General features: G+C 39.8%; 3 protein-coding genes across 4 annotated transcripts in view; all 3 read right to left on the reverse strand.

The window, feature by feature from the left end:
- The window catches only part of macf1a (microtubule actin crosslinking factor 1a), a 246,337-nt gene extending 242,845 nt beyond the window's left edge, over positions 1–3,492 (reverse strand). The window contains 1 exon segment of the mRNA XM_028596953.1: positions 3,160–3,492. The gene's annotated coding sequence lies outside the window, so the exon portion shown is untranslated.
- A 4,428-nt stretch (positions 3,493–7,920) lies between these two features.
- ndufs5 (NADH:ubiquinone oxidoreductase subunit S5) lies at positions 7,921–11,625 on the reverse strand. 2 transcript variants are annotated; one of them, XR_003694262.1, is made up of 4 exons: positions 11,513–11,625; positions 9,636–9,856; positions 8,372–8,708; positions 8,042–8,130 (listed from the first exon to the last, which is right to left on the reverse strand). XR_003694262.1 is itself a non-coding variant. In XM_028597744.1 (3 exons), exons 2-3 carry the CDS (start codon positions 9,849–9,851, stop codon positions 8,026–8,028), a joined length of 321 nt encoding a protein of 106 aa, XP_028453545.1. In that variant the 5' UTR covers positions 9,852–9,856; positions 11,513–11,621; the 3' UTR covers positions 7,921–8,025. The 2 variants fall into 2 exon arrangements, 1 of the variants encoding a protein (XP_028453545.1); XM_028597744.1 differs by lacking the exon at positions 8,372–8,708 and having other exon boundaries at positions 7,921–8,130; positions 11,513–11,621.
- Positions 11,626–14,330: 2,705 nt separating this feature from the next.
- rnf19b (ring finger protein 19B) overlaps positions 14,331–24,342 on the reverse strand; it is a 55,097-nt gene continuing 45,085 nt past the window's right edge. The window contains exons 4-10 of the mRNA XM_028597320.1: positions 23,630–23,774; positions 22,497–22,659; positions 19,461–19,575; positions 19,056–19,196; positions 18,770–18,959; positions 17,938–18,072; positions 14,331–16,406 (exon numbers count right to left, since the gene is read on the reverse strand). Coding sequence (XP_028453121.1) covers positions 15,968–16,406; positions 17,938–18,072; positions 18,770–18,959; positions 19,056–19,196; positions 19,461–19,575; positions 22,497–22,659; positions 23,630–23,774 — 1,328 coding nt within the window. The 3' untranslated portion in view covers positions 14,331–15,967. The remainder of the gene's footprint in view (positions 16,407–17,937; positions 18,073–18,769; positions 18,960–19,055; positions 19,197–19,460; positions 19,576–22,496; positions 22,660–23,629; positions 23,775–24,342) is intronic.

Here is a 24,342-nt window from a genome sequence, read left to right on the forward strand (position 1 = left end):
ACATCTGATCTTCTTCGAAACATTCCTGTCTGGGTCAAATTCTTTATCTTGCACTTATAGACGACACACTGAAAGCCCACTTGTTGTTGTTAATAAAAGTGCAGATAGTAAGTAGAGTATGAACGACGCAGCCCCATGATGAGTAACACACTGACTGACTGGATAAATTAATTGGCTAGACTCAGCAGCTCCCCCACGCCACATGCACACACACACACACACACACACACACACACACACACATACATTAATTAATACACATGCATATACATTCGCATATATAAACACACACAAACACACGCACAAACTGGACTGGCTTGCCAACAATACTATATCTTACATTAGCCTACTACTCAGCATGACTGGAAAGAGAGAGAGTTAATCAAAGTGAGAGTGAAAGAAGGGGAACACTAGAGGCAAAGTGAGAGAGAGAACTTAAAAAGAAAGAAGTGTGTGTGTGTGTGTGTGTGTGTGTGTGTGTGTGTGTGTGTGTGTGTGTGTGTGTGTGTGTGTGTGTGTGTGTGTGTGTGTGTGTGTGTGTGTGTGTAGGTTAAAAGTGTAGAAGGATACGATAAGAGATATATATATATATATATATATATATATATGGAGAAAATAAGAGCAGCGTGATGTCACTGGCTCTACAGTTTACACACTAATCAATAATTCCAGCTCCAGGACATCATAAAGACATAAAGACAAACACTGTAGAGATAAGAAATCTCTCTTTCTGTTTCTCTCCGCCTCTATTTTTTTTTCTTCGTTCACTCATGATACGATGCATTGTGCATACCAAAGAGCTGCAGGGAGAGCAAACCAACAGAGACTGCTGGCTAGACAGACATGCAGACAGACAGACAGACAGACAGACAGACAGACAGACAGACAGACAGACAGACAGGGGGAGGCTGGAGCTGCCAGTCAAGCATTTCACAAAGAGGACGATTTTAGTATCATGAAAATGGTGCTGAAATGTTTAATGGAGAAGTCCAGAGATTCCCAACCTGGGCGTCAGGATCCAGACTAATGTTATGGGTTCTGTTAAACAAACCTATGGTCATTTTTAAAGTTTTTGCAGCTCTGTTTGGGTGTCTAAAAATTCTCCTGAAAAAATCTAGGAAGAAATAAAATCTTTGGTTGAACTGATCACGATTTATGTCCACACATTGTGTCTCATTTAAAGGGGTCACGTCACGGACCAAAAAGGTTGGGAGCCACTTGATTAGTTGATAGAGACAAAATCAGTTTAAGTACTTTATCAAGCAAAAATGGCAAACATTTGCTGGCTTCGTTCTCTCAAATATGAAGATTTGCTTCTTTTCTCTGTTTTAGCTCATTTTATACATGGCATATATTTGGATTTTGGGCAGTTGGTTTGACAAAACAAGGGACTTGGAGATGTCACCTTGGCCTTTACCCAACCATTATTGCTTCTAGAGCCTAAGAGCCGCTTCCCCTTCTTGACATAGTATCAATTAAACAGGGAACAGTTTTATCTAAAGTTTAATTTAATATTCTTTGCTTTCAGACTGTTAATCAGACAAAACAAACAAGTTGAAGACATCAAATTGAGCATTTTAGAGACTAAAGAAATAATAGATGAATTGGAGAATATCAATAATCAAGATAGTCTCTACTTGCAGTCATATGTGAGAATAAAGAGGACAGATCCACTGTAGTTATGTCTGTCTCTGATAAGTCTTGTGAGCAAAACGGATTTGATTAATAAAACAGAAATCCTCTAATTCAAAGACTTCAGATCAAATCAATATAGAACCGTGTCACACAGAAATAGTGCCCTCATTCATCCCCTGCATCAGAGACATACTGGTGCTTTCCTCCACTATAACAGTGCAGTAGTAAGGGGGGAGTGTCCACGGCCAATGCAGAGGAAGAAATGGGCGGAAGAGACCAACTTAATTCCATCTTTTCGCCTGAATAAAATGGAAATGAATTATGAATAGGTTGTTTTGTGTTTTACAGATCTGACTGAGGAGAACAGTAGCCTGCATGTTGAAGGTCCGACATAAGGCTGGAGGGAGATGCACATTCGACCATCTGCTACAAAGCGGCAGGAGGGGAGCCCTGAATCTTTCTCTTTCCGTCTCTGACTGCACCTTGCATAATATCACAGAGGTTTTCCAGACAGACAGACAGACAGACAGACAGCCTGCAGTGCTAGAGTCCATTTGGGATCCATAACCTACAGCAGGTGGAGGAAGAGGTGTGATGATGGAGGGTCTAGGGGGATTGCACAGATCAATAAAGTCAGCCTCTCATAATAGTGTGTGCATAATAGAGCTGCAGCTGGTGTTTCATGTCATCATTTTTGCATGCATGCATTTCCATCTTTCTCTGTGTGTCTTTCCCTTTGAATGTGAATGGGGAATGTGTTTGCATGAGTGGACATCAGACATGGAGACCAAACGCGTTGTGAACGCAGAGCTGCATGCACGAGGAGCAGACTGGAAGCACGGGGCTCTTTGTCCAACACACACCGCCCCTGAGCCTCGGATGGACCACACCAACTAATTACATTTATCCATTTGTGGCTGGCGCTGTTGCCGAAATGCTGTCTCCATAGTGCTGCTAAAGTGTCTCATTATAATGAGAACAACCTCGGCAGCCTTCTCACGACCCAGAAACCCTCTCTAATATCTGTCTGTAATTTCCTGCCCAGCCCTTCGGGCACACGGATCACGAGAAGTGTGCTTCGAAATTGACACGGTTTCTGGCAACAACTCTATGTGAAATTATTATAGTGAAACCACATAAGCTACGCTACATATCGTGCAATGAATGCCAATCAACGTGGAGCCTGCGATCAACACGTTATTGATAATGGTGTCTGCGAGGAGAGCATCAAGACAACCTTATTAATGCCAAATTCATCAAAAATATTCATTTTCCAATGCACGGTTTGGGATTAGTTACAAACAACCCTAACTAAATATATCCCTCAACTGTGTGTCTTGTGAGTTTATAGGCTCGTGACCATAGTGTTCCGCCTCGAGTTGATAGTTTTGATTTCTAAGAATTTAATTTTCCTATCCTTGACTCGCAGCTCTTGAAAATACCTGATTAGCCTAGATGAAGATTTGAACAAGCACGGGTGGCTACAGCAGCATGCAGGCTGCGCGGAGCTCCGGAGCCGCTTACCTTCACCGGGGCAGCAGCGGTCCTGGAATCCGAACACAGAGCGAGGGAGGCCGGGGATGCTGCCGCCGCTGCTCCCTCTCCTCCTGGATGGATGGAAGGAGGGATGGATGGATGGATGGATGGAGGGATGGATGAAAGGTTGGACGTTTTTTCCGCTCCTCCGATCGGGTTTCTGTTACCACGCTTTTTCCCAAAAAAAACGGATCGACGCACAGCCGGGAAGGGGTGACGCGCTGGGGAGAATATAAACGAGAAAACGTAGCCTAATCCTTAATGGTAATGGCTGTCCGATTCCTCCTCCTTTCTCCCTCTGACTCTCTCTCTCGCTTCTCTTCTCAACAACCCCCCACCAGCACTCCTCTCTCTCTCTCTCTCTCTCTCTCTCTCTCTCTCTCTCTCTCTCTCTCTCTCTCTCTCTCTCTCTCTCTTTCTTTTCAATAGGCTGTTTTCACGGCTCCGACACTGAGCTAACCCATGGCTATTGAGTGTGTTAAGTGTCGCGGAAATTGAAATTTCGGTTGTAACGTTAGGCTACTCCTGCGTCATCCGTGGCTCAGAGTCAGCAGCACCGCCAAACCAAAGCCGACACACACGCACACAGTCACACACACTTTCTCTCAATTTAGGGAGGAAAGGGAGGGAGAAAAGGGCGTTCACATTGGCATATTTGCAGCAGCTATTCTCATTCACATATATTTCAGGATTACACATGAGAAGCAGCGCTGGATCTGATCTGCGCTTTTACATCACATAAAATAGGATGCTATTAATCTGGTTAAACACATAATCCCTCCACACACACAGACCCTCTTCCCTCTCCAAACAGCTGGAGGAAGATAGAGAGTATAGCTCCAAAAAGCAAACTGATTACAGCTGGAGAGATGGAGAGGAGTGGGAGAGTTGTATTTGGGCTGCAACTCCCAAACAGGTCTTCACAGTTTGGGCTGACCTTTGGCATGCAGGGTCATAGTAGCCTAGCAGACCATGAAGGGTCCCCAGACTTTAGTGTTTACATATTAATATGTTTGTAATTTAAGTGTAAAATGCAAAATATCTTTTTTCAATCTTTAACAATTACACACCAAAACAGTGGTGATATGCTGCACTTTGATTAAACTGGGGCCCTACGCAAAGGCAAGACAGGGAACCCCTGCATCTCAACCCCCACCTATCCTCTCTTCAAAGCTGCAATAATCATTATATCGACAATGGGTGAAAATGACTATGTGCCATACGAAAGAGGTTACTCTCAATGATTAAATAGAAAATGATCACCCTACTCTGCAGTTACCTTCAGCTGTACAGAACGTTTAAAGCGTGTTTCAGTTCAATGTTTTGGTTTTCTGGCCCATAGCTTTACTGTTTTAGTTCAGTCTTACCGCTTAGCATCTAAAAACCCACAACTTGCTCAGCACCAAACAGCAGACCGACACATTCACATTTAGAGACTGGCTGTGGAGCATTTAGCAGATAAAAAAGACTATTTCCCTCAGGAGTTGGTGGAGACCAAACACAGAGCTAAAAGAGAGTGAATATTGGACTTAGATTAATCAAGTAGCAACATGACTCCAACTAAATACTGCTCTGTTTAAGTTATCACACACGAGAGAGCGGTTAATGAAAAGTGGTCTTGTATTAGTTGACCTGTCTGTCTTTAGCATGACTGTCTGGCACTCAGATTGATAAGGCACTGGGTCAACTGGGTATCACTGGGATTGCTGTGTGTTTGTTGGTGGTGCAGAATAATCCAGACGCTCTTATCCTCTCTCCATCACAGACGCTCAGAGAGAATGAAGTATACTGCTGGATTATCTGTGCTGCTGCCCCTTAAATCAAACAGCGGCTAATGTACATGCACTGTGACGACAGAGGGTAAAGTTCACTATCTCAATCTTTCATTTTCAGTTAATTATTGAACAATGCTGGACTGATAATCCCTCAGTATAGAAACAGGACTGTACTAGGACAAATGCAACTGGGGCTCCTGACATACTCGTCAGTGATGGTGCCTTTGGCTGTGAACTCATACAAAAATTCAATTTACACAATTGAAATAAAAAGGTCCCATGACATGGTGCTCTTTGGATGCTTTTATATAGGCCTTAGTGGTCCCCTAATACTGTATCTGAAGTCTCTTTCCCAAAATTCAGCCTCGGTGCAGAATTACAGCCACTAGAGCCAGTCCCACAATGAGCTATCCTTAGTATGTGCCATTTCTGTGTCTGAAGCTATTGAGGAGGAGAGAGGGGGGGCAAGGTGGAGGGTGGGGTTGTGGCCTTAACCAACTGCCACTTTGCTCGTTTGAAAGCCATGATGTCTCTCTCTCATGGGTTGGCCAAATACTCTGGGCGGGCAAAGCAGAGAAAGGGGAGGTAACCTTGCTCCTTATGACCTCATAAGGAGAAGATTCCAGATCGGCCCATCTGAGCTTTCATTTTCTCAAAGGCAGAGCAGGATACCCAGGGCTCGGTTTACACCTATCACCATTTCTAGATACTGGGGGACCATAGACAGGCTGGGGGAACACATATTAATGTTAAAAAAACTCATAAAGTGAAATTTTCATGCCATGGGACCTTTAATTAATAATGTGAGTCATGGATCGTCTGTACTTTTCACATTAAGAATGGCAATTTGAAATTCAAGAGGACAATGAGGCAGACTGCCTTCAGACAAAGCTTCACTGTGTGAGTCATTCTTTGTGGAAAAACTTCACATTCACACACGGGCATAAAGTCCAAAACCCTCAATGGAGTTTAATCAGATTTTGAGCAGATTTTGAGCAGATTTTGAGCAGACCTCACCAAACCAAGACAATTTAGTACTAACCACCAACCAAATTCTGTTAACTTCTCAGACCAATTCATCCATTTAACAATAGAATAGAAAATATTTTGTAGTCCACTTTTTTGCTGGTGGACAATACTCATTTAATGTAAAATTATTTAGCTTTTAGTCTAAAGTGTGTCATTCAGTAAACGTGTAGACGTGTGGTGTTACATTGTAGAATGTAAGCTCCCCTTCATGTCATTAAACCCCCCCAAATGTCCATAAATCTACAGAGGACATTACCCTCTGTAGTTGCTATGGGCCTGCCTTTTATTCTCAGGCTGAACTCTGCACATACAAATGAACCTGGGAACTTTTAACAAACTTAAATGCAGCCATGAAATGGTTCAGTGCTTTAAGCTTAAATGTCCACCTAAAAAAAAAGAGCAGAAATGTTTGCTTGTAAAACTAGAAAATGAAGAAACTTTGCCAGTTCTACAAAGAGACTTGATGGGTTTCCCCTTTCTGTATTATCTGGGCTCTTGGCTCCATCTTGTGGTGCTTCACAGAGCCTCTTAATCCCATCACTCAGAGTTAAACGCTGGTAATTGAATCGAGGATGTCAAACAGCATCAACTCATATCAGTCTCTCATCGGAGTGGTCCAGCCGTCCCTCTGGAGCGTTTACTCGCTTAATCCATGTAATGATTTACTAAAATAAGGTCAGTAGGTTAAGAAAATGGACTGCAGTTAAACTTCCATTTACAGCAGAGGCACAGCTGAACACAATACATGACGACCACAGCTGACGGAAGGACATTAAATCACTACACCGGCGGCCGTTTAACCAGCTATGGTGACGTTATTGAGCAAAAAGTTGATGCGAAATGTATTTGCTTTGTGTCATCACAAACAGGCTGACTGGTTTCCATTATCCGCTGGCCTTTTTTCATAATCAAGAAGCATTTTGAGTTTATCGCTTCACTAATCGGGCCAATAATTAGCAGCTGACGCCTACAGTCCACATTAGGCTAACACATTAGACAGATTACAATGATTCAACATCTTTAAAATGTTAAAATCATCCAAATAAAAGTACCAACAAACAGATTTTCGCACCATTAAGTTTTTTCTGCTAATCTTTATACAAAAGTTATATACAGTATTTCTATGATGTTATTTTTATATCGTTTTTTTGTAGTGAAGAAGCATTTAGATTACATGATATTTGCTTAAAAGTAGCACTCTGAAAATACTCCATTACAAGTACTATATCAAATGTTACACATGTAAAAGTATGTATTATTAACAAAATGTACTTTACTGTAAGTATCAAAAGCAAAATACTCAGTGTGGAAAAATGTCTACACTATGGCTATACTATACATTTTATTAATTATAATTACTGATGCAGTTATGTGTGAGCAGCGTTTTAATGGTACTGCCAAGGTGAAGCTAACTGTAAGTACTTTACATAGTGTCGGTAGTTTAATCTATAACAATGCATCATCATACATTTTTTTTTTCAATGTAAAAATATTCATTTGTAAATTAACTAATAAGTATAAATATAGGGAAGTAAAAAGCTAAATATTTTCCTCTGAAATATAGTAGAGTAGAAGTACAGTATAAAGTAGCAGACAATGGAAACACTTGAGTAAAGCACAAGTACTTCAAATTTCAAGTAAGAACAGTACTTGAGTAAATGTACTTAGTTACTTTCCACCACAGTTTTTTGGTTTGACTGAGTTTTGTGTAAACCTTATTTTATAGTTATAATCTTTCTCCCAAGGCAATCAGCAAACTTCTGACAGAATGACTCAACTGATTTTTTGACTTGTTAAGAAAAGCATTTGGAAGTACTGAGATATGTACGATAGTTATAAGCCTATAAATACTGAGAGTAAATGTTTTCATTCTTGGCTTCTGCACACATCTCAGTGCACAGTAAAAAGAGAGAAAAAGAAGACCGGGAAGGAAAAGACAAGAAGATATTCAATGATAGCATTTATTTGCAAACTTGTACAGGCGAACAGGAAATAATGATATCGGATTTACTATAAACAAGAACAGAACTGCGGACAGTTGCGTGTTCCCTCATGGGGACTCGTCGGCCTTGCCTGAGTGGCAGGGTGGCGGTGTGTAGGTGCCCTCCTTCATCATCTTGTCACGCTGCTGACGGATCGCTTGCAGCCTCTGGTGCTGCAGGGAGGAAGAGAAGAAGAGGTTAGTGTGGAGGAAGAACAGGATGGAGATCCAGTGAGAGAAAAGGAAAATACTAAAATAATTAAACAGAATGTTCTGCACCTTCACCTTTTTGTTTCCCTTTGCCTAAGTCAAGGAGGATAAAAGCCAAAGATAGCAGTGATTTTAACATCGTCTTTTACTCCTTTCACCATGTGAAGTTGAGAGACATGGAAGAACTAGAAGAACAGCTCCCTACCTCAGTTCTGTGCTGTTAACGTCCAAATAATATTCGGTTGCTCAAAATGAAAGAATCCAGCAGAGATGCAGCCAGTCTTATCAGATATGGTTCTCTGCAACTCTGATGTTAAAAAGCTACATTTAGCTGTTCAACAAACAACAGATGTGAGATTCATGTCAGACTCTGAAGTTGTCTTAGCTGACATTCCTCTTAAATCAGCACTTCATCTCCATCATGATCCGAAGGAACGAGACGTGGCTAGAGAGCAAATCAAGGCGTCTGGGTCGAGGCGAGGAAGTTCCTGCTGCTGCAGCACATTCACAGTGAGCGGGCAGTGCATCTGTCTGTCTCTCCTCTGCTGACACACACAGCCATCAAGACCTCAGTTTAACTCTGACACTATTTAAAGAATAAGACGTGGGTGCTACTTACACTTCTGTTATTCATTTCTAGTAATTTTTACTTATTTTTATTCCTGCTTGATACATGCGGTCTTCTCTTCCTCCCTACAATCCATCACGCCAAACTCTATGCAAGAATCAGGCGGTTTAATGTTGCAGAAATGGTAGATATTAAAGCCATATAAGGGTTCAATTACATCTAATAATTTCTAGAGTTTATGATAAACGTCTAGGCAATTTTGCTGGAAGATTCATCTTTGAGATTGAAGGAATAACATTTAGCAAACAGGCTTAGATAGTGTAAGCATCATGCTTACATTATCTGCAGAAAATGATGCAGACAAACTCTTGAGTGATGCCCTACAAGCTATGATATAGGGTGTATAAAGAGTATTCAACCCTTTTCTCATGTTTTACTATTTTACAACCTTAAAGAACCACCGGTGACAGAAAATCCTTATTACTGTACATCCACTATGATTCAATGTTGTAAAACAATAAAATGTAGAAAAAGTGAATATTAATGGCATTTTTTCCCTTTTGATCTAACATCATGTTTATATCATAGCGAGTTTGGTCAATAATGGTCAATAAGTGAAAGACGGATCCATTAAACAAAAAGTCACATTATCAAACAGTGCCGCCAAGAATAGTTGTCCCAGTTGTGTTCACAGCATTAACTTTCACTGCCTGCTGGCATATTGATTCATGTTTCCACTGCAGTGGCACATTATAGTGAGTGAGCTCAGTTCCAATATGCAAAAAGGACACAATACCTAAAATAGCAAAAATAATCATGGCTCTGCAGTTTCTTAAACTGGGACCCAGCAGTCAACACTCCTATTCAAAAATACTTTAAAAGTCGTCCCCCAGACACTTACCGTCTTCTGCCTGTGCATGCACTCGTAAAAGTCCTCAAACTCCAGCTGGCACTCCTTCTTGGCGCGGGTCTGCCCGATGTCGTGGGCACATTCAATCCACTCCTTCTCAAAGGCGTGGCAGCGCGCCGCCCTCTTATTGGGCTGGTGTCCGCTCTGCAGCAGCAGCCAGCTGTCCAGGTTAATACCAAGCCGTGACTGAAGGTCCACAAACGGCATGATTGCTAATGAAGGAGGATGTAGTGGAGAAGACAGAGGGAACACGCAGATCAGGGGGAGGCACAATAGAGAGAAACTGGCACTAGAGATGCCATTTGACAACAGGTCTGATTGAATCCTCGCATGAAATAAAGCACATTATGGCTAACTACATAATGCTATTTGTTTGGAAGAGAGGCAGAACGATTGATTTTAAACCAGGGACAGTTGAAGAAGAGGCAGCCGCAGCCTTTCCCAACTGAGTTATAGTTAATATACAGTACAGGCCAAAAGTTTGGACACACCTTCTCATTCAATGTGTTTCTTTATTTTCGTGACTATTTACATCGTAGAGTCTCACTGAAGGCATCAAAACTATGAATGAACATATATGGAATTATGTACTTAACAAAAAAGTGTGAAATAACTGAAAACATGTCTTATATTTTAGATTCTTCAAAGTAGCCACCCTTTGCTTTTTTTGATAACTCTGCAAACCCTTGGTGTTCTCTCAGTGAGCTTCATGAGGTAGTCACCTGAAATGGTTTTCACTTCACAGGTGTGCTTTGTCAGGGTTCATTAGTGGAATGTTTTCCCTTATTAATAAAAAAGCAAAGGGTGGCTACTTTGAAGAATCTAAGATATAAGACATGTTTTCAGTTATTTCACATTTTTTTGTTAAGTACATAATTCCATATGTGTTCATTCATAGTTTTGATGCCTTCAGTGAGAATCTACAATGTAAATAGTCATGAAAATAAAAAGGAAACACATTGAATGAGAAGGTGTGTCCAAACTTTTGGCCTGTACTGTACTAGTTTAGGCGTTATATAGAAAACTAAACTAAAATAAAAATAGAAAACTATACAGCATATGGAGACATATTACAAGGTAAAGTGACAGTGGTGTGGTTAATAGCAGCAGAGTCAGAGCAGAGTCAGCAAGTCTATACCAGACTGTAGAGAAGTAATGGTACTTAGCATTTGTCTCTATTAATATAAAGATGTATTATATATAGAATATGATGCAAAAACCCAGAACATATTAGCATAGCATGGTATATTATGGTAAATTATGATATATTACATAAATATCATCATGGAATTAAAAAAATGCCACTTTATATTTGTTTACATTTTTTTACACTAACGTTAACGTTACCTGTATACCACTAACGTTACGTATGTGTCTTGTATATTGTTTTGTACCTGTTTGTGTATTGTATTTTGCACCTTATGTTCATTTTTTTGTTTTGCACCACTGACTGAAGTGAGCTTTTGCTCAACTAAAGCCTAACGTTAGTTAACCTTACCATTAGCCAGCTAACTGGAGGTAGCTAGCTAGCTAGCTAGTTAGATAGCTGGCTAGCTTTCTCTGTAAAAACACCCCAATGTGAAAGCTTTATATCTGTCATTTGAGCCAATATATGTAGCTACACATTAACTAAAACTCTTTCTAGAAGTCTGTCCTCCGGCCAGATCTTTGTTATCATGTACATTAACGTGTCAGATCCGGAGAGTCTCCTTCAATGACAGCTTGTTCATGCTAACCACAGGCCGCTCTTCTTTTACACAATTTACAAACTGGTGCTATTTTTAAACACTAAATATACTCTACACTGAGTCGATATAAGTAGCGCGCTGTTGAAGGAGTGTCATATTACAAAAAATACATGTATTTACCTTGTTTTGTAGGATTTAATTTAACCTTCCTCCGACTCCACGCGTTACGATTTACGGCTGACCAAAATACGGCCGTAAAATTAGAGGCTGTGTCGTGAAGATCTTCTTCTTCTTTATGGTTTATTGGCGGTTGGCAAACCAATTTAAAATCCATATGTCAATGCTTAAAATGTGCATTACCGCCACCAACTGGACTGGAGTGTGAACGAGAGATAAATGCAGAAAAATAAATAAAATAAAAATAAAATAAATAAATCCTCTTTACCAAATCAATTTCTCTTAGAAACTTTATAATACGTGTCGTGAAGATACGCGAATGTGTTGTCTGAGCATTACCGCCGCCTACTGGCTAATAATTACAAGTAAAAGCCTAAAAGCCCTGCATTCATCAAAATATACTTGAAGTACCAAAAGGAAAAGCAGGCTACTCATCATGCAGAATGGCCCATTTCAGAATATACAGTTTATCATATTTGATAATAATAATTGTTGATAGATTGTACGTATCACTTAAATGCACATGGTGAAGGTGGGGCTTGATTGTATATAAACTGCTGCGTACCTTAATCTGTAATAATATATCATATTTTATTTGTTGATAATATTTTACATTAATACAGTAATCTGAATCTGTAAAGTAACTAGTAACTAAATTGATCAAATAAATGTAGTTGGATAAAAAATACAATAATTGCAGTGGAGTATAAGTATAAGTAGCATTAAATTGAAAGATTCCCCGCTCCTCATCATACAGTATAAACCTCATTCCAAACTCACACGTTGCAGGGTGCTCACACTCCTGTTGTGTGTTTTCATATTTTATAATGTGTGAAACCTGTATATCTAAAACCGGTAATAATGTTCTCTCCCGTCGGTCTATGCTCATTCCTCCTGTACAAACATGCTCTTTTATTATGTATAAATATTTCACTGTCATCCTGCTTGAGCCACCCACTCTGCATAATTAGTTGTTGGACTTGTAAGTCGATTACATTACAAATGACTGCTTGGCTAGCGTATATCCACCTCCTTATTTCCTTGTATTAATTGTGTGTGTTGTTTGGATCGCCAAAACTTCAAACTTGAGATGGATTTTTTTTTTAAAGGTGTGTCTTTATGGACAAATGTGGGAACAGTATTGTTTAATTTGAACAAATACTATATATTCTTCCTCAACATACTACAAGTTTACATTTCTAAATAAACAATGTGAAAGCGGCCAAAAGCAACTCAAATTGAATTTTTCTATTTATTTATTTCTATGTATTTTGAACGTTTTCATATTCTCACGACTTCTTCGGTTGCCTAAAGACTGCAATATTTTACAAATACATGCATTTATTAAAATAGTCTCTGACAGCTTTCATTTGTTTTTACTCTTAAACAACAACAATTGACAACAACTCTGTGCTTTGGTGCAACATCAGATTGTTTATTTATTTTTTCCTCAAAGGTCCACAAGTTGTCTTTCACAGTCCTGCATGTACAAGCCCACACAGGACAGGGCATTAAACAGTGACAGGAAATACACAAACAATATAATAACACTTAAATATTGCTATCTATATACTCTAAAACCTTTTCAAATAAGGACAGGGCCACCTTGTTCTTAATAGATTTTTTTTTTCCCATTAACACTCATTCAGACTCTTTCAGGAAGTTTGGGTTTCTGTCCGTGGTACATTCGTGTGTTTTCTCACAGGCAGGCAGGCAGAAACAATTGTTAAGTGCAGACCAAACAAATCACTGCCAAGTTATATAAGCAGCTAAATCCATAAAGCTACTCTGAGATGAAATATGTTCCCAAGTGGATTCCCCGCAGATTAAAGGGAAAAAAACCTGGTAGCAAACCTTTTTAAACTGAAGCACAGAGGTGATACAAAGCTGAGAAACAATTCAGGCTAGTGAGTACGATTTAGTTAGAGAGCTTATCGGCATCAATATTTGAAGTGTTTGGCTCCAAAAGCGAAACTGACTTTAAAAAAATAAAAAACTATCAAAGTAAAATATAAAGAAATAAGATAACTACTGTCGTTGGATCACTGATAAAATCAACTTGGATGCCCTTCACATTAAAAAATACTAAAAGTTAAACTTTACAAAGTATTTATTTTGTGGTTGTGTGATGTTTTGGAGCCAAACTCTTCTTTAGTTACATCCAACATAAAAGGCCTGATGGTAGGTGATTCATTTTGGTTGCACCACAGACTTTTGTATGCAGCTGAATTCACTTATAGTAAAAGATGAATAGCAAAAAAGAAGAAGACAGATACGATAAATTCAGATAAAGTGCACAAGTGCTCATTCAAAAAACAAAGTGGGACAAATACATTCATCAGGCACTCACACGCACACGCACACGCACACGCACACGCGCACACACACACGCACACACACACACACACACACACACACACACACACACACACACACACACACACACACACACACACACACAGTGTTCAAGTGGGTCGGACAGCCAGTTAACACTAAACCAAAACCAGTCCTGTTGCTGTGTGCTGTGTTGGTCAGTGAGTGTCTTTAAGGCAGCCAACTGTCAAATACTGGACCAATCACGACACACACCAGAACCAGAACCACAGAGAGAGAGTTCTGACAGTGACCGGCCGAGACGTAAGCAGTGTCAGGTCAGGCTGGAAGGCAAGTGTTCACCGTTTAGTGCAGGGGTCTACAACGTTTTTTAGGCTAAGGACCCCTTAGCTGAAAGAGAGACGGATCAGGGAACCCCTACTACATATATTGTATAAAATTAAGTTGCATATAAAACTGAGCCTACAATAATGTGTAGGGCAGCCTAAAGCCTAAGACACTAAGCTATTAAAATAATAATATTTGATATATTTACACATATATTTTAAAGTTAAACATACGTATAGCACAGTGAATCTTTAAGCTTAACCGTATGTGTGGATGTCTATCTTACCTACAGGTAAAATAAATCACATATACTGTAGGCCGATTTAGCTTTCCTCATAATATGTTGGGCTCATGTTTGTGTAAACATTAAACATTAACTTGGGGCCCCCATGTAGTAACTCTGAGGACCCCTTAAGGGTCCCGGACCTCCTGTTGAAGATCTCTGGGTTAGTGGATAAATTACTACCAGAAGAAATTATTTACACAATATTTCACAAATTACAACTGAAATAATTAGTCTATTGACCAAAATGTAATCAGCAACTATTTTGATAATAAATTAATAATGTCATTGTTTGTTTGTTTTTAAGCCAAAAGTTTCCAAACATCATCTGGTTCCAGCATCTTTGTCATATATAATATCAAACTGATTAAATTTGGGGTTGCGGACTGTTGGTCAAATAAATCAAGCACTTATAAAATGAATATAGTAGATCTGGAAAACTACTGCTATCTTTTCTGACAATTTCATTTTTAATATTAATTTCTTCGGGAACATTGGACTGTTGGCCTTTTTATTACAAAAACAGTTATATATTTAGCTTGAATCATAGAAACCAGCAGAACCTGTTGAGATTAACTTCATATTTATAATAGTTTCTCAGTGGGTTATTTATGAAATGATAAATGTCTGTTGGATGTACATCTCAGTGCAAAAACAGAAGGACAGACTTGTTCTATATACTGGGCTGACCTTAACTGTTCAAAATATCCAGAGTGTCCTACACTGTCATAGACTTGAATAGAATATAACATAATGGCTTCTCTCAGTGCATTTCACCGCAGTGTCTTCTGGCCTCGCCTTGTCATTGTCAGAACTCAATCATATTTCTGTAAGTCTTATTTTTTGTCCCCATGTCTTCCTCCTCCACCTCCTCCTCCTTTGTGCAGGGAAGGTGAGATTCAAGTACAGCTTCATCCTCTAAAGTAAACTTTAACTTTCATCAGTGTAACACAAACTCGCTGCCCTTTTAAACCTTTCACACAAGGCATGGCTCATGCAGACTCATACGCACAGCAAATAATGCAATTTTAAAGTAATCTGAATATAAATAGAAGAAAAGAAGAAAAGAAAGCCACAACAGTTGAGTACAAAGTCCACATTCATTCACACAGTTAGAAACATCCCCTTCGTCCTCAGCAAACATCCCAACAATTTCCCAACAGTCCCTCTGCTGTGCTCGGTAATATTTTGTACCTCTTTTTTTTTTCTTTTTTTGCTTAAGTAACCATGGCATTTTGCACCAAGGAGTAAACATAAATCATTAACTTATAAATCTCAGAGGTAGAGCCCTGACAACTGACTCAGTGAGGAGATTGACAGGTAGATAGATAAGACAGACAAAGGGAAACAAACCCTGTCTGTGTTTAAGACGGTGTCTGTGAGTCGCAAAAAGCAGCAAACGAGAAACGACAAGAGAAAAAGAAAAAAAGCTATGACGTAAAGGAGAGCTCAGCTGTTAACTGTTGGGGTGGGGGGGTTAGTTTTTCTGTGCAATCCTGGGAGCTGCTGTTCTCTCAGACGTAGAGGATGATGTTGCTCTCTGAGGGACAGTGAAGGCCTTCGGAGGGGTTCAGGGCTCGGCAGGAGGGGGGCTGCTGGCCGGCCGCCAGGTGACAGCTTTTCGGGTGAGGGGAGTCACAGTCGTCTGACGTCAGCTCTGCGATGTCGTCTGACTGAGTGTCCGACATCTCCAGGTCGCTGCGGATGCTCTCCGGTTGAGCCAGGGTGACGTCTCGGAGTCCGTCTCTGATTGACACTCCCGGTGACAGTCCCGACACCGAGCCAGACAAAGCCCCGCCTCTTCTGGAGCTGCAGTCCTGAGGCTCCTCCACGCCTGTGACGGTCGCCATGGCAGCAGAGCCAGGGGGCGGGGTTAGGTCCTCTTCGCTGGTCAGGCAGAGATGGCTGGGTTTGGTCTCAATGTCCACCTGGATCTCCAGGTTGGTGCACTCCCTGCAGGGACACATGATTCACAACAAGTCAGTCTCTAATGTTCAAATAACTGAAGAACAAAGACACAGAGACAAGATAAGTCCTTTAACCTGGTCATATCCAACTCTTTTTGTTTGATTTGCCATACCTAAATGGAAAAGCTTATAACAGAAGAACTGCCATGCCAAAATACATGCATCATGCTTCATTTGAAACGCAATTCGAATAGCATTATGCACTGGATAATATTTGTTCTCAAGGAACAGGAACTTTTTGGAAATGTATTTAAAGGTTTGATGCATTCAGTCAACGGTAGTCTGATTTTAAGACATTTATTTTGAAAAAATTAGGTTTAGATTCAACCTTTTAAAAGTTCCAGTGTGTGGGAATTTCTCCCATCTAGCGTTGAGATCATATATCGCAATCAACTCTCTCGCGCCACGCAGTTCAAAGTACGTATTACAGCTACGGTAGTCTTCACGCTTTTTTTTTTGATGACGCCGGTCTCTTGCTCTTTTCAATATCCTTTTTCTTTTTCTGGGCGAAGTGGAAGACTCCTGTTCCTGAAATTTGGATTTGGAATACGTGTGGTCTTCCATGTTTCCTTCTTCAAACTTGTCGCGGCCGGGAAGCGACGATACCCATTAGCAGCATCTGTGAGTTTATCATGTGACAGCGAAAACGCAGTATGTCCCTTACCGGCTAACATATTTCAATATAGCGCATGAATATGGAGCGTCTACCCCAGTTCATGCAAATGTAAAATTTCAAGCCAAAAGGAATACTTGGAATTGATGGTGGTGGTAAATATTCATGAAAAAGGACAAGTTTGTGTTAACGGGCAACACAGATTTTGATAATGAACAACTAAAAACGTTACACACTGGACCTTTAAGGCTTGATGTGTTAAGACGTAAGATTATATTTGTGAAGGAATATTTTAAAAAGTTGGTTGTAATATAAGGAACTACTGGAACTACTGGAACTACTGAAACTACTGAAACAACCTCAGACATCACCCTGATTAAATAAAGCAATGTGTACTGCAGAAGAGCTGTGGGACATATTTTAAAATTAATCAACATCAAATTATATACACAATCATTCACAAAAACTAACTTTTCTTCGGTTTGACAACCATATATTACCATTTTAACATGGTTGAAATGCGCTTACGGCTTAAAACATTTTCAACAAGAGGAACAAATATTTCCTTAAATGGCAGCCACATGCTCATACATGTAGCTCTGCTGTGATGTTGTGTTTTCCTGTTAAGTATGTGTTAAGTGAAGCTGTCACTAGAGAGAGAGATTAATGCAGATTTAGGTGCTGATACAAATGAGAAAACAACATGAGAGCAAGGCGTCAACCTGCCAACTCATCAGATTAGTTTGAATTATCTCCATCACATCACATCCAAATCAAATCTGACAGAGCGACGCACGGACCTACAGCCTGACAACAAACAAAACTCTCATGAAGTCTGCGTGAAGAAAAGAAGAGAAGCAGAGAGAGCTCAAAGACACCACACAGAAGAAGACAAAAGTGTCACCTGTCAGGTAGTGTGTAGGACGAGATGATGGATCCGGCCATTCCCCGGGTGCTGGCACAGTCGCTGCCGGCTCCCAGGCTGCCTGTGTCCCTCGGGGCTGACTCTTTAGCCAGCTCGCCTGCCTGCACCTCCAGCCTGGAGGACAACATATTAATCAATGACTGTTCAGCAATACTTGATCAGATAACCATTCAGCAACATTTGCACCAAGAAACATTGTTTTTTGAGACACAACTCTGGTGAATTGACTTGATTCCCTCACTAAAGATGTTTGCAGAGTCAGGAAATCAACTTATAATTGAGCATTGAAAATGTATTCTTTATCTGGAATCTGTAGTTGACAAAACAATCTCACCACAAGTTCTATTTAATAGCTGTTCTGTTGCTTGTGACATTATTTTGTCAACTATTGTTTTCAAGCTCAATAATTAACATTAAATCTCAATTTATTTTTAGGCCATCAGAGGTCCCTAAAGTGCTCAAAATGTAAACGTCTTCAAAGTCCATGTCAGCTGTGCAGCCTCCATCTGATGAGGAAGATTGTGTGATACGATTGAAAGATCCACAACAGCTACTAAATGGACATTGTTGTGTAACTGTTAAGTCAACAACCTACGACCTAAGAGAAATAACATGTTGGAGAGTAAAATATAGCATATGTTTAGCTTACGGTTCGGTTATCCATATTACCCGTGAACATATCTCAGTTTTGAACAAATGCAAATAAATATTCTGATGAACAACTTTCTGCTTTATTAGAAGATAAATCTTGAACCTCTTGAGCTTAAACTTCAGTGAAGCCTGGCTCAGTTACTTCGTCTCTTTCCCTCACCTGCTGTACTTGCCGCTGCGGGTCCCCAGAGCGCCGCCTGCCAAGGTGTTAAAGTGGGGTGTGTCACCCAGAGCCCCAGGGGCCATTGAGAGCCCCTCGCTGGGGGAGGTGGTGCTCAGACCGCTGACCGCCCCGTCCAGACTGCTCTCACCGAGGCTCGGGGACTTGAGGGCTCGCCACGCATCCGCCACTGCACAATTAGATCGAAAATATTCTTTATGGAACAAATCTGGTGAATAATATCCTGCTGCTCCTCCGCCATGCAGGAAATGTTTGGGGTCCTCACCTGTGATTGGACCGCCGTCATCGTCAAAGTCAATGCGTACACCTCGGCCCTTCCCTCGGCTGACACCACAGCCTCCCCCTCGACACAGAGAAATGGGCACCACGCCGTACACGTAGGCCAACATGATGGGCACACCGATACCTGAGAAGGGACAGAGACAGAAATACTGATGAAATGAGACAATTCAAGTCTGCATCTCTAAAATATAGTATATTTTGTGTGGATATAGCTGTTCAAACTATAGCCGCATAAATCCCAATAACGTGCTGTATTTTTCAGTTTGTAAAAAAGCTCTTTCCTCGTGTGCCTGGACACTGATAAACAAACTGCACTCGGTTTGTTTTAGCCGTCAGCCCGAGAGACTCACGGCGCATAATAGACGGCCGGTTTTGTCCAGTTTCTTACCGACGCTGACGGCTGCGATGACAGGGGCGGTGATGATTGACAGGGCCACGCCTCCTGTGATGGCCAGGTTCCTCCTGTGACGAGACGCCTTCTTCAGCTCATAGTGGGCGTGGATCTGCAGCAGAGGAGAGGGAAAGAGGTCAGAGGTGAAGCTGAACGTAAGGTAGGACTGTTGTTGAATTTAAAATGACGAGAAATTAAACCCAGAAATGTGTCGCTGATTCACTTCAGGACTCCATGGTAACTAATGAACATACAGCTGAGTAAATGTAAATAAATATCTGACCTATTAATTACAGTATAAAACACATGATTAGTACCGTCATTATTTCCCGTTACAGTAGTATATGTCAAAAATGAACACCCATTGTAGCTGATGTAATTTGGTTTATGTTGGACCTATTTTCTGATGAACAACTCTGTATTCATCCACCATGCAACTGATACAAAATACTGGCAAACTTAACTACATACACACGTTTCCAGATTACTTATTTAGCTTGGAGCGTGAACTACCAGGAAAAATAAATGGCTTTGGTTCCCATGTTGTCATATAACCAGAAAGTACAAATACAAATGTATTCTTCCAAAAATCCTTTTCAATGAGCAAGGAAAACATATGTTTTGGTCCGCTGCGTCGCCATCTTTATTTGCTTCACATTCTAACAAGTCTGTAGAAAAGGTATGGAGTCCTCCACAAAAAGTTTGTGGAATCATCTGATTAGTTTTATCGTTTCACATTTTTATATGAAGTGCTGTTTGAAAGCTTCTTCACACTGCCAGGAGTGTAACTTTACGAGAAATTGTAAATCCCATTGTATTTTAAGTATAAAATATCCAAATCCTCCTTAAAAACTCCATCACTAATTAATTTGTGTGTATTTGTACAATGTAAACTCCTCCCGCAGACTGCCACCAAGGTTGTTACAACCCCTAAATTCATAAAGTTTTCAATAGCAGCTACGGCCGCAGACTTTATGGAAATACTGGTTAGTGATGACAGTTTCTCAGCAGTACAATCTACTAGTAATCCCTTAAACATTCAGCAACCACAGGTTTTTAAATAGCAACGATTCACATAGTAAAAATGTGTGATACTATAAAGCTTTTCCTGCAGTGATTCATTATGAATCATCTTTTCATCATCATTTTCAACACAGACCCATTCCTTTTTAAACATCCTTCAAAGCTTTTCCTTAAAATAAAAACAAAATATGTGTCATAACTTAACATTCTGCTTCACTTCACTCTCACAAAAACATTTCCTGAAAAGATTGTGTTCTGACTAAAACAGCCAAAGCTCCTCAACAGTTGGGCAGGTTTTAACAAACAGAGTGTGGGTGAGCTGCTGCGCCTGAAGCTCCAGTTCATTTAACTGGTTAACCACTTCCAAATCTTTGCACTGTGCCAGATCTTTAAAAGGCTTCCATTGTAATGTGCAGTTCCACTGTTCTCCACAGGACAGCGCTAAAGTACGTTAATGTGCAGCCAAATGCCCATTGCCATTTAATTTCCTTCCTCTTTTTAATTGAAAGAGCAGCATCATCATAACCAACTGTAAAAACATGACAAAGCCAGGATAATATCATATTTAAGGAGACAAAAGAAGAATTTCAGCATTTCTGCAGGTTTAAGAAAGCCAATGTTGTGACTTTTAAAGACCCTTTAGGATTGCTATGTTGATATAATTAATATATTTTACAATTTAACAATTTACTTTTTTTCAGTTGCTTTAAATTCCAGCTTTGCCTAAAACAAAATCTCTGAATCTAAAAGATCTGTCAGTATCTCTGTCTTATTTCATAGGAACTTCAGTGTAAAGAAAAGTTGTAAACATTTCTCAAGGTATGAATTAAAGCATTTAAGATGCTTTAATAACGTCAAGGTCTTACATTTAGATCATTTGAGACTTTTTTAAGGACACTGACTTGACCTAAGGTCTCTCCTCTGAACTACCAGTCAGCTGTGGGTTCTAATTTTAAAGTGCTGAAGTCCGTCTTCACGTCAGCGTGATTGATAATGCGAATGGAAACTTTTTTTTTGCTACTCAAAAGGAAAAGAAAGCACTTTCTGTTATTTTTTAGGAAAGTTTAACATTGTGTTAAAAAGGAGGACAGCATACTGAAACTTAAAGAGAAAAGGTTTTTGTTCTGCAATGTCGTAAATTCCAGATAATCACCGGAGGTGGATTGTGAAAGAGTGACTGCAGCAGAGCTGTAAACTATTTGTGTGTGTTGCCACAACGTTGAGGTTTTCCACTTCTGGTTTCTGTAACTGAATATAAATGTTAAGTGATCTGACCGTAAAGTGGCTCAGTGAGACGTTGGTACGCTGCACACAGAGGAAATGAAATGTTTGTTATTATCAGCGTGCACGTCTCACGTTTATAGAATTTCATGATAAAGATAAAAAGTTTTTTCTTAAGAAGTCCCCTCATCGTCACTGATTTCTATTTCCTTTTCACATTTTTTTCAATTCAAATCCTGGATTTAGTTTAAAATTGAGTCTTGAAAAGGGAAATGTTGTGACAAAAAAAATACTTTTGAAATTAATAACAATGAATAAAACACAGAAAATCCAAAACAATCAAGTCGCCAAAACCTAAGGCCTTGATTAAGTTAGAAACAAACAGGAAGAGTTACATGTACGGTAGAGCTTATGTTTAAAAACTGTCTTGGGGGCCATTTTGCTTTAAGATGTGTTTTTTAAACAAGACCAATATGTACTTTAATCCTTTGAATTAGACAGAAAATGCCACAAACCAGAGGAAATAGAAAAAAGTCAACAGTATACATGACGAAAAACTGACAAAAACTAACTAGAATAAGAAAAGTGAAGACTGTAAACAACAAAAAGGTAGCCGATCTTAATCTTGGTAAAAGTATGTATTTCTCTGATGTTATAATTTAACAACTTCTGTTTCTGCTCTTAAACCTTGCCATGATCATTCAAAGGGTCAAAGCACTGCACTCTTGACATGAGGTTTGTTATACTGTTCTAACAGCTGGAGCGTCTTCCTCTCTGCAGGTTTCTCACCTTGCGGCCAACGTAAACCGGGATGCCGATGACCATGGCGGGAACAGCGATGCCTGCGATGAGGGTGATGCCGACTGGAGCTCCGATCAGGGTGCCCAGCTGCCACAAAATCTTCTTCTTCCTGCTCCAAGGCTTCTTCCCCCAGAATGTGCAGCCAGATGGACTAATAGAGGGAAACAGAAGGAGGGGAAGAGGAGAGGAAAAAAGGGAGGGAAACATGAAGGAGTTTACAGTTACACATCTGAAAGGTCTTAAAAAGTCTAACATAGAGCTGATATCATGTAGTTTATTTCAGTCACATAGATCACGTGTCAAACTCAAGGCCCGCGGGCCAAATCCGGCCACTTGCAGATTTTAAATAATAAATCATCAATTTAGGTTCACTATCAATTTTGGCCCACCTAGTTTTTGTTGCTTTTTCTGAAGTTTATGTCACTTTTGTCGACACTTTAGGTGCTTTTTTTCCCCAACGCTTTTGCCACTTTTTGACGTTTTTTTGTTGCACGTTTTTCAATGTTTTTTTCATTTCTTTCGACATTTTTTGTCACTTTATTCTTTGAAGGCTAAGTTACTTTTTTGGGGCCAAGCTGTAAGTGAGAAGACTGAGACATGCAATAATACAGTCAAAAATATTTGACTTTTTCGATTAAATAAAGCATGTCAATAAACTCGACATGTCTGGCCCTTGATGTGATTCTTCTTTTCCAGCGTGGCCCTTACTGAAACTGAGTTTGACACCCCTGACATAGATACACAACACCACATACATAACATAAATGTTAAAAACTAAAACAGAAAGGGTCACCTTAATTCATACAGTGTCATCTTAACTCGTTTATAATCAACACTGACCGAAGAGGTGTAGGTTGAAGCATTTGCTTATTACACCTACACTTCCAGCAGGTCCCTCAGAATCTTATCAACCTTATTAAATGTAATATTATTCATTTCTGTATGTTATATACATACTGTATCACATATTAACACACATATTACGTGCAGATATGAAACTAAACAAAATAAACAAAGCAAAATACATTCCAATATATATACACACAATGCCATACATGTCTCACTTTTATACTTGTTTAGCATCTTCTTCATAAAAGAAGTGAAAGAGGAGATTTCAGTACCTGAGGTAGTGCAGGTCGGAGATCTCCTTCATGCAGAGCCAGCAGAACTCGCAGCCGCAGACGGCGCAGGTCATGTGATTGCAGCTGCCGTCGTTCATCTTGATGATGTAGGCACCACAGCGAGGGCAGGGCTTGATGTCATCAGCTGGTGACAGAAGGGAGTTTAGCACTTAGTGGCATTGTTCATATCAAGACATTAAGTGTTTTATGAATGTTAATGGGTGGATGATGGATGTTTCCTTTTTTTTTGTTGTTAAAAAGTTGTTGTAGGAGCATTTCGACATATCTCGCTGAGAGTTAGATAAGGAGATTGATACCACTCTTGTGTTTGTACGGTAAATAGAAAGCAGGAACCAGAAGCCAGTTAGCTTAACTTAGCATAATGACTGGAAACGGGGGGAAGTTTCGCTAAGTGACGTTATTACAATTTGGTTTATGTAGAGCTTAAACAAACAAAAAAAGATATAACGTGTGAATTAGTGAGCTTTAGAGGAGCTGGAAAGTGGATTTTGTTACCACTGAAGATATCCAGTCTAGCTGTTTCTCCATTGTTGTTTTGAAACTCAGCTGTGAACTATGAAATAATAAAACATCAGCAATGATTCCAAAAAGAAATCTAGGAGTATATCTTTAAATCCCTCGGATAACCTCAAGTAATATTAAACTCTTGAAACGCACATTTTTGTATCTGGTTAAAATGATTACACCACTTG

This window comes from Perca flavescens, chromosome 14 (assembly GCF_004354835.1).
Source record: "Perca flavescens isolate YP-PL-M2 chromosome 14, PFLA_1.0, whole genome shotgun sequence".
Lineage (NCBI taxonomy): Eukaryota > Metazoa > Chordata > Actinopteri > Perciformes > Percidae > Perca > Perca flavescens.

Bases quoted from the DNA above. Each gene is read 5' to 3' on its own strand.
- ndufs5 (XM_028597744.1), bottom strand. From the start codon at position 9,851: ATGCCGTTTGTGGACCTTCAGTCACGGCTTGGTATTAACCTGGACAGC. The intron at 8,131-9,635 runs GTAAGTGTCTGG...TCCTCCCTGCAG, and splicing joins GCATGCACAGGCAGAAGACG to CACCAGAGGCTGCAAGCGAT.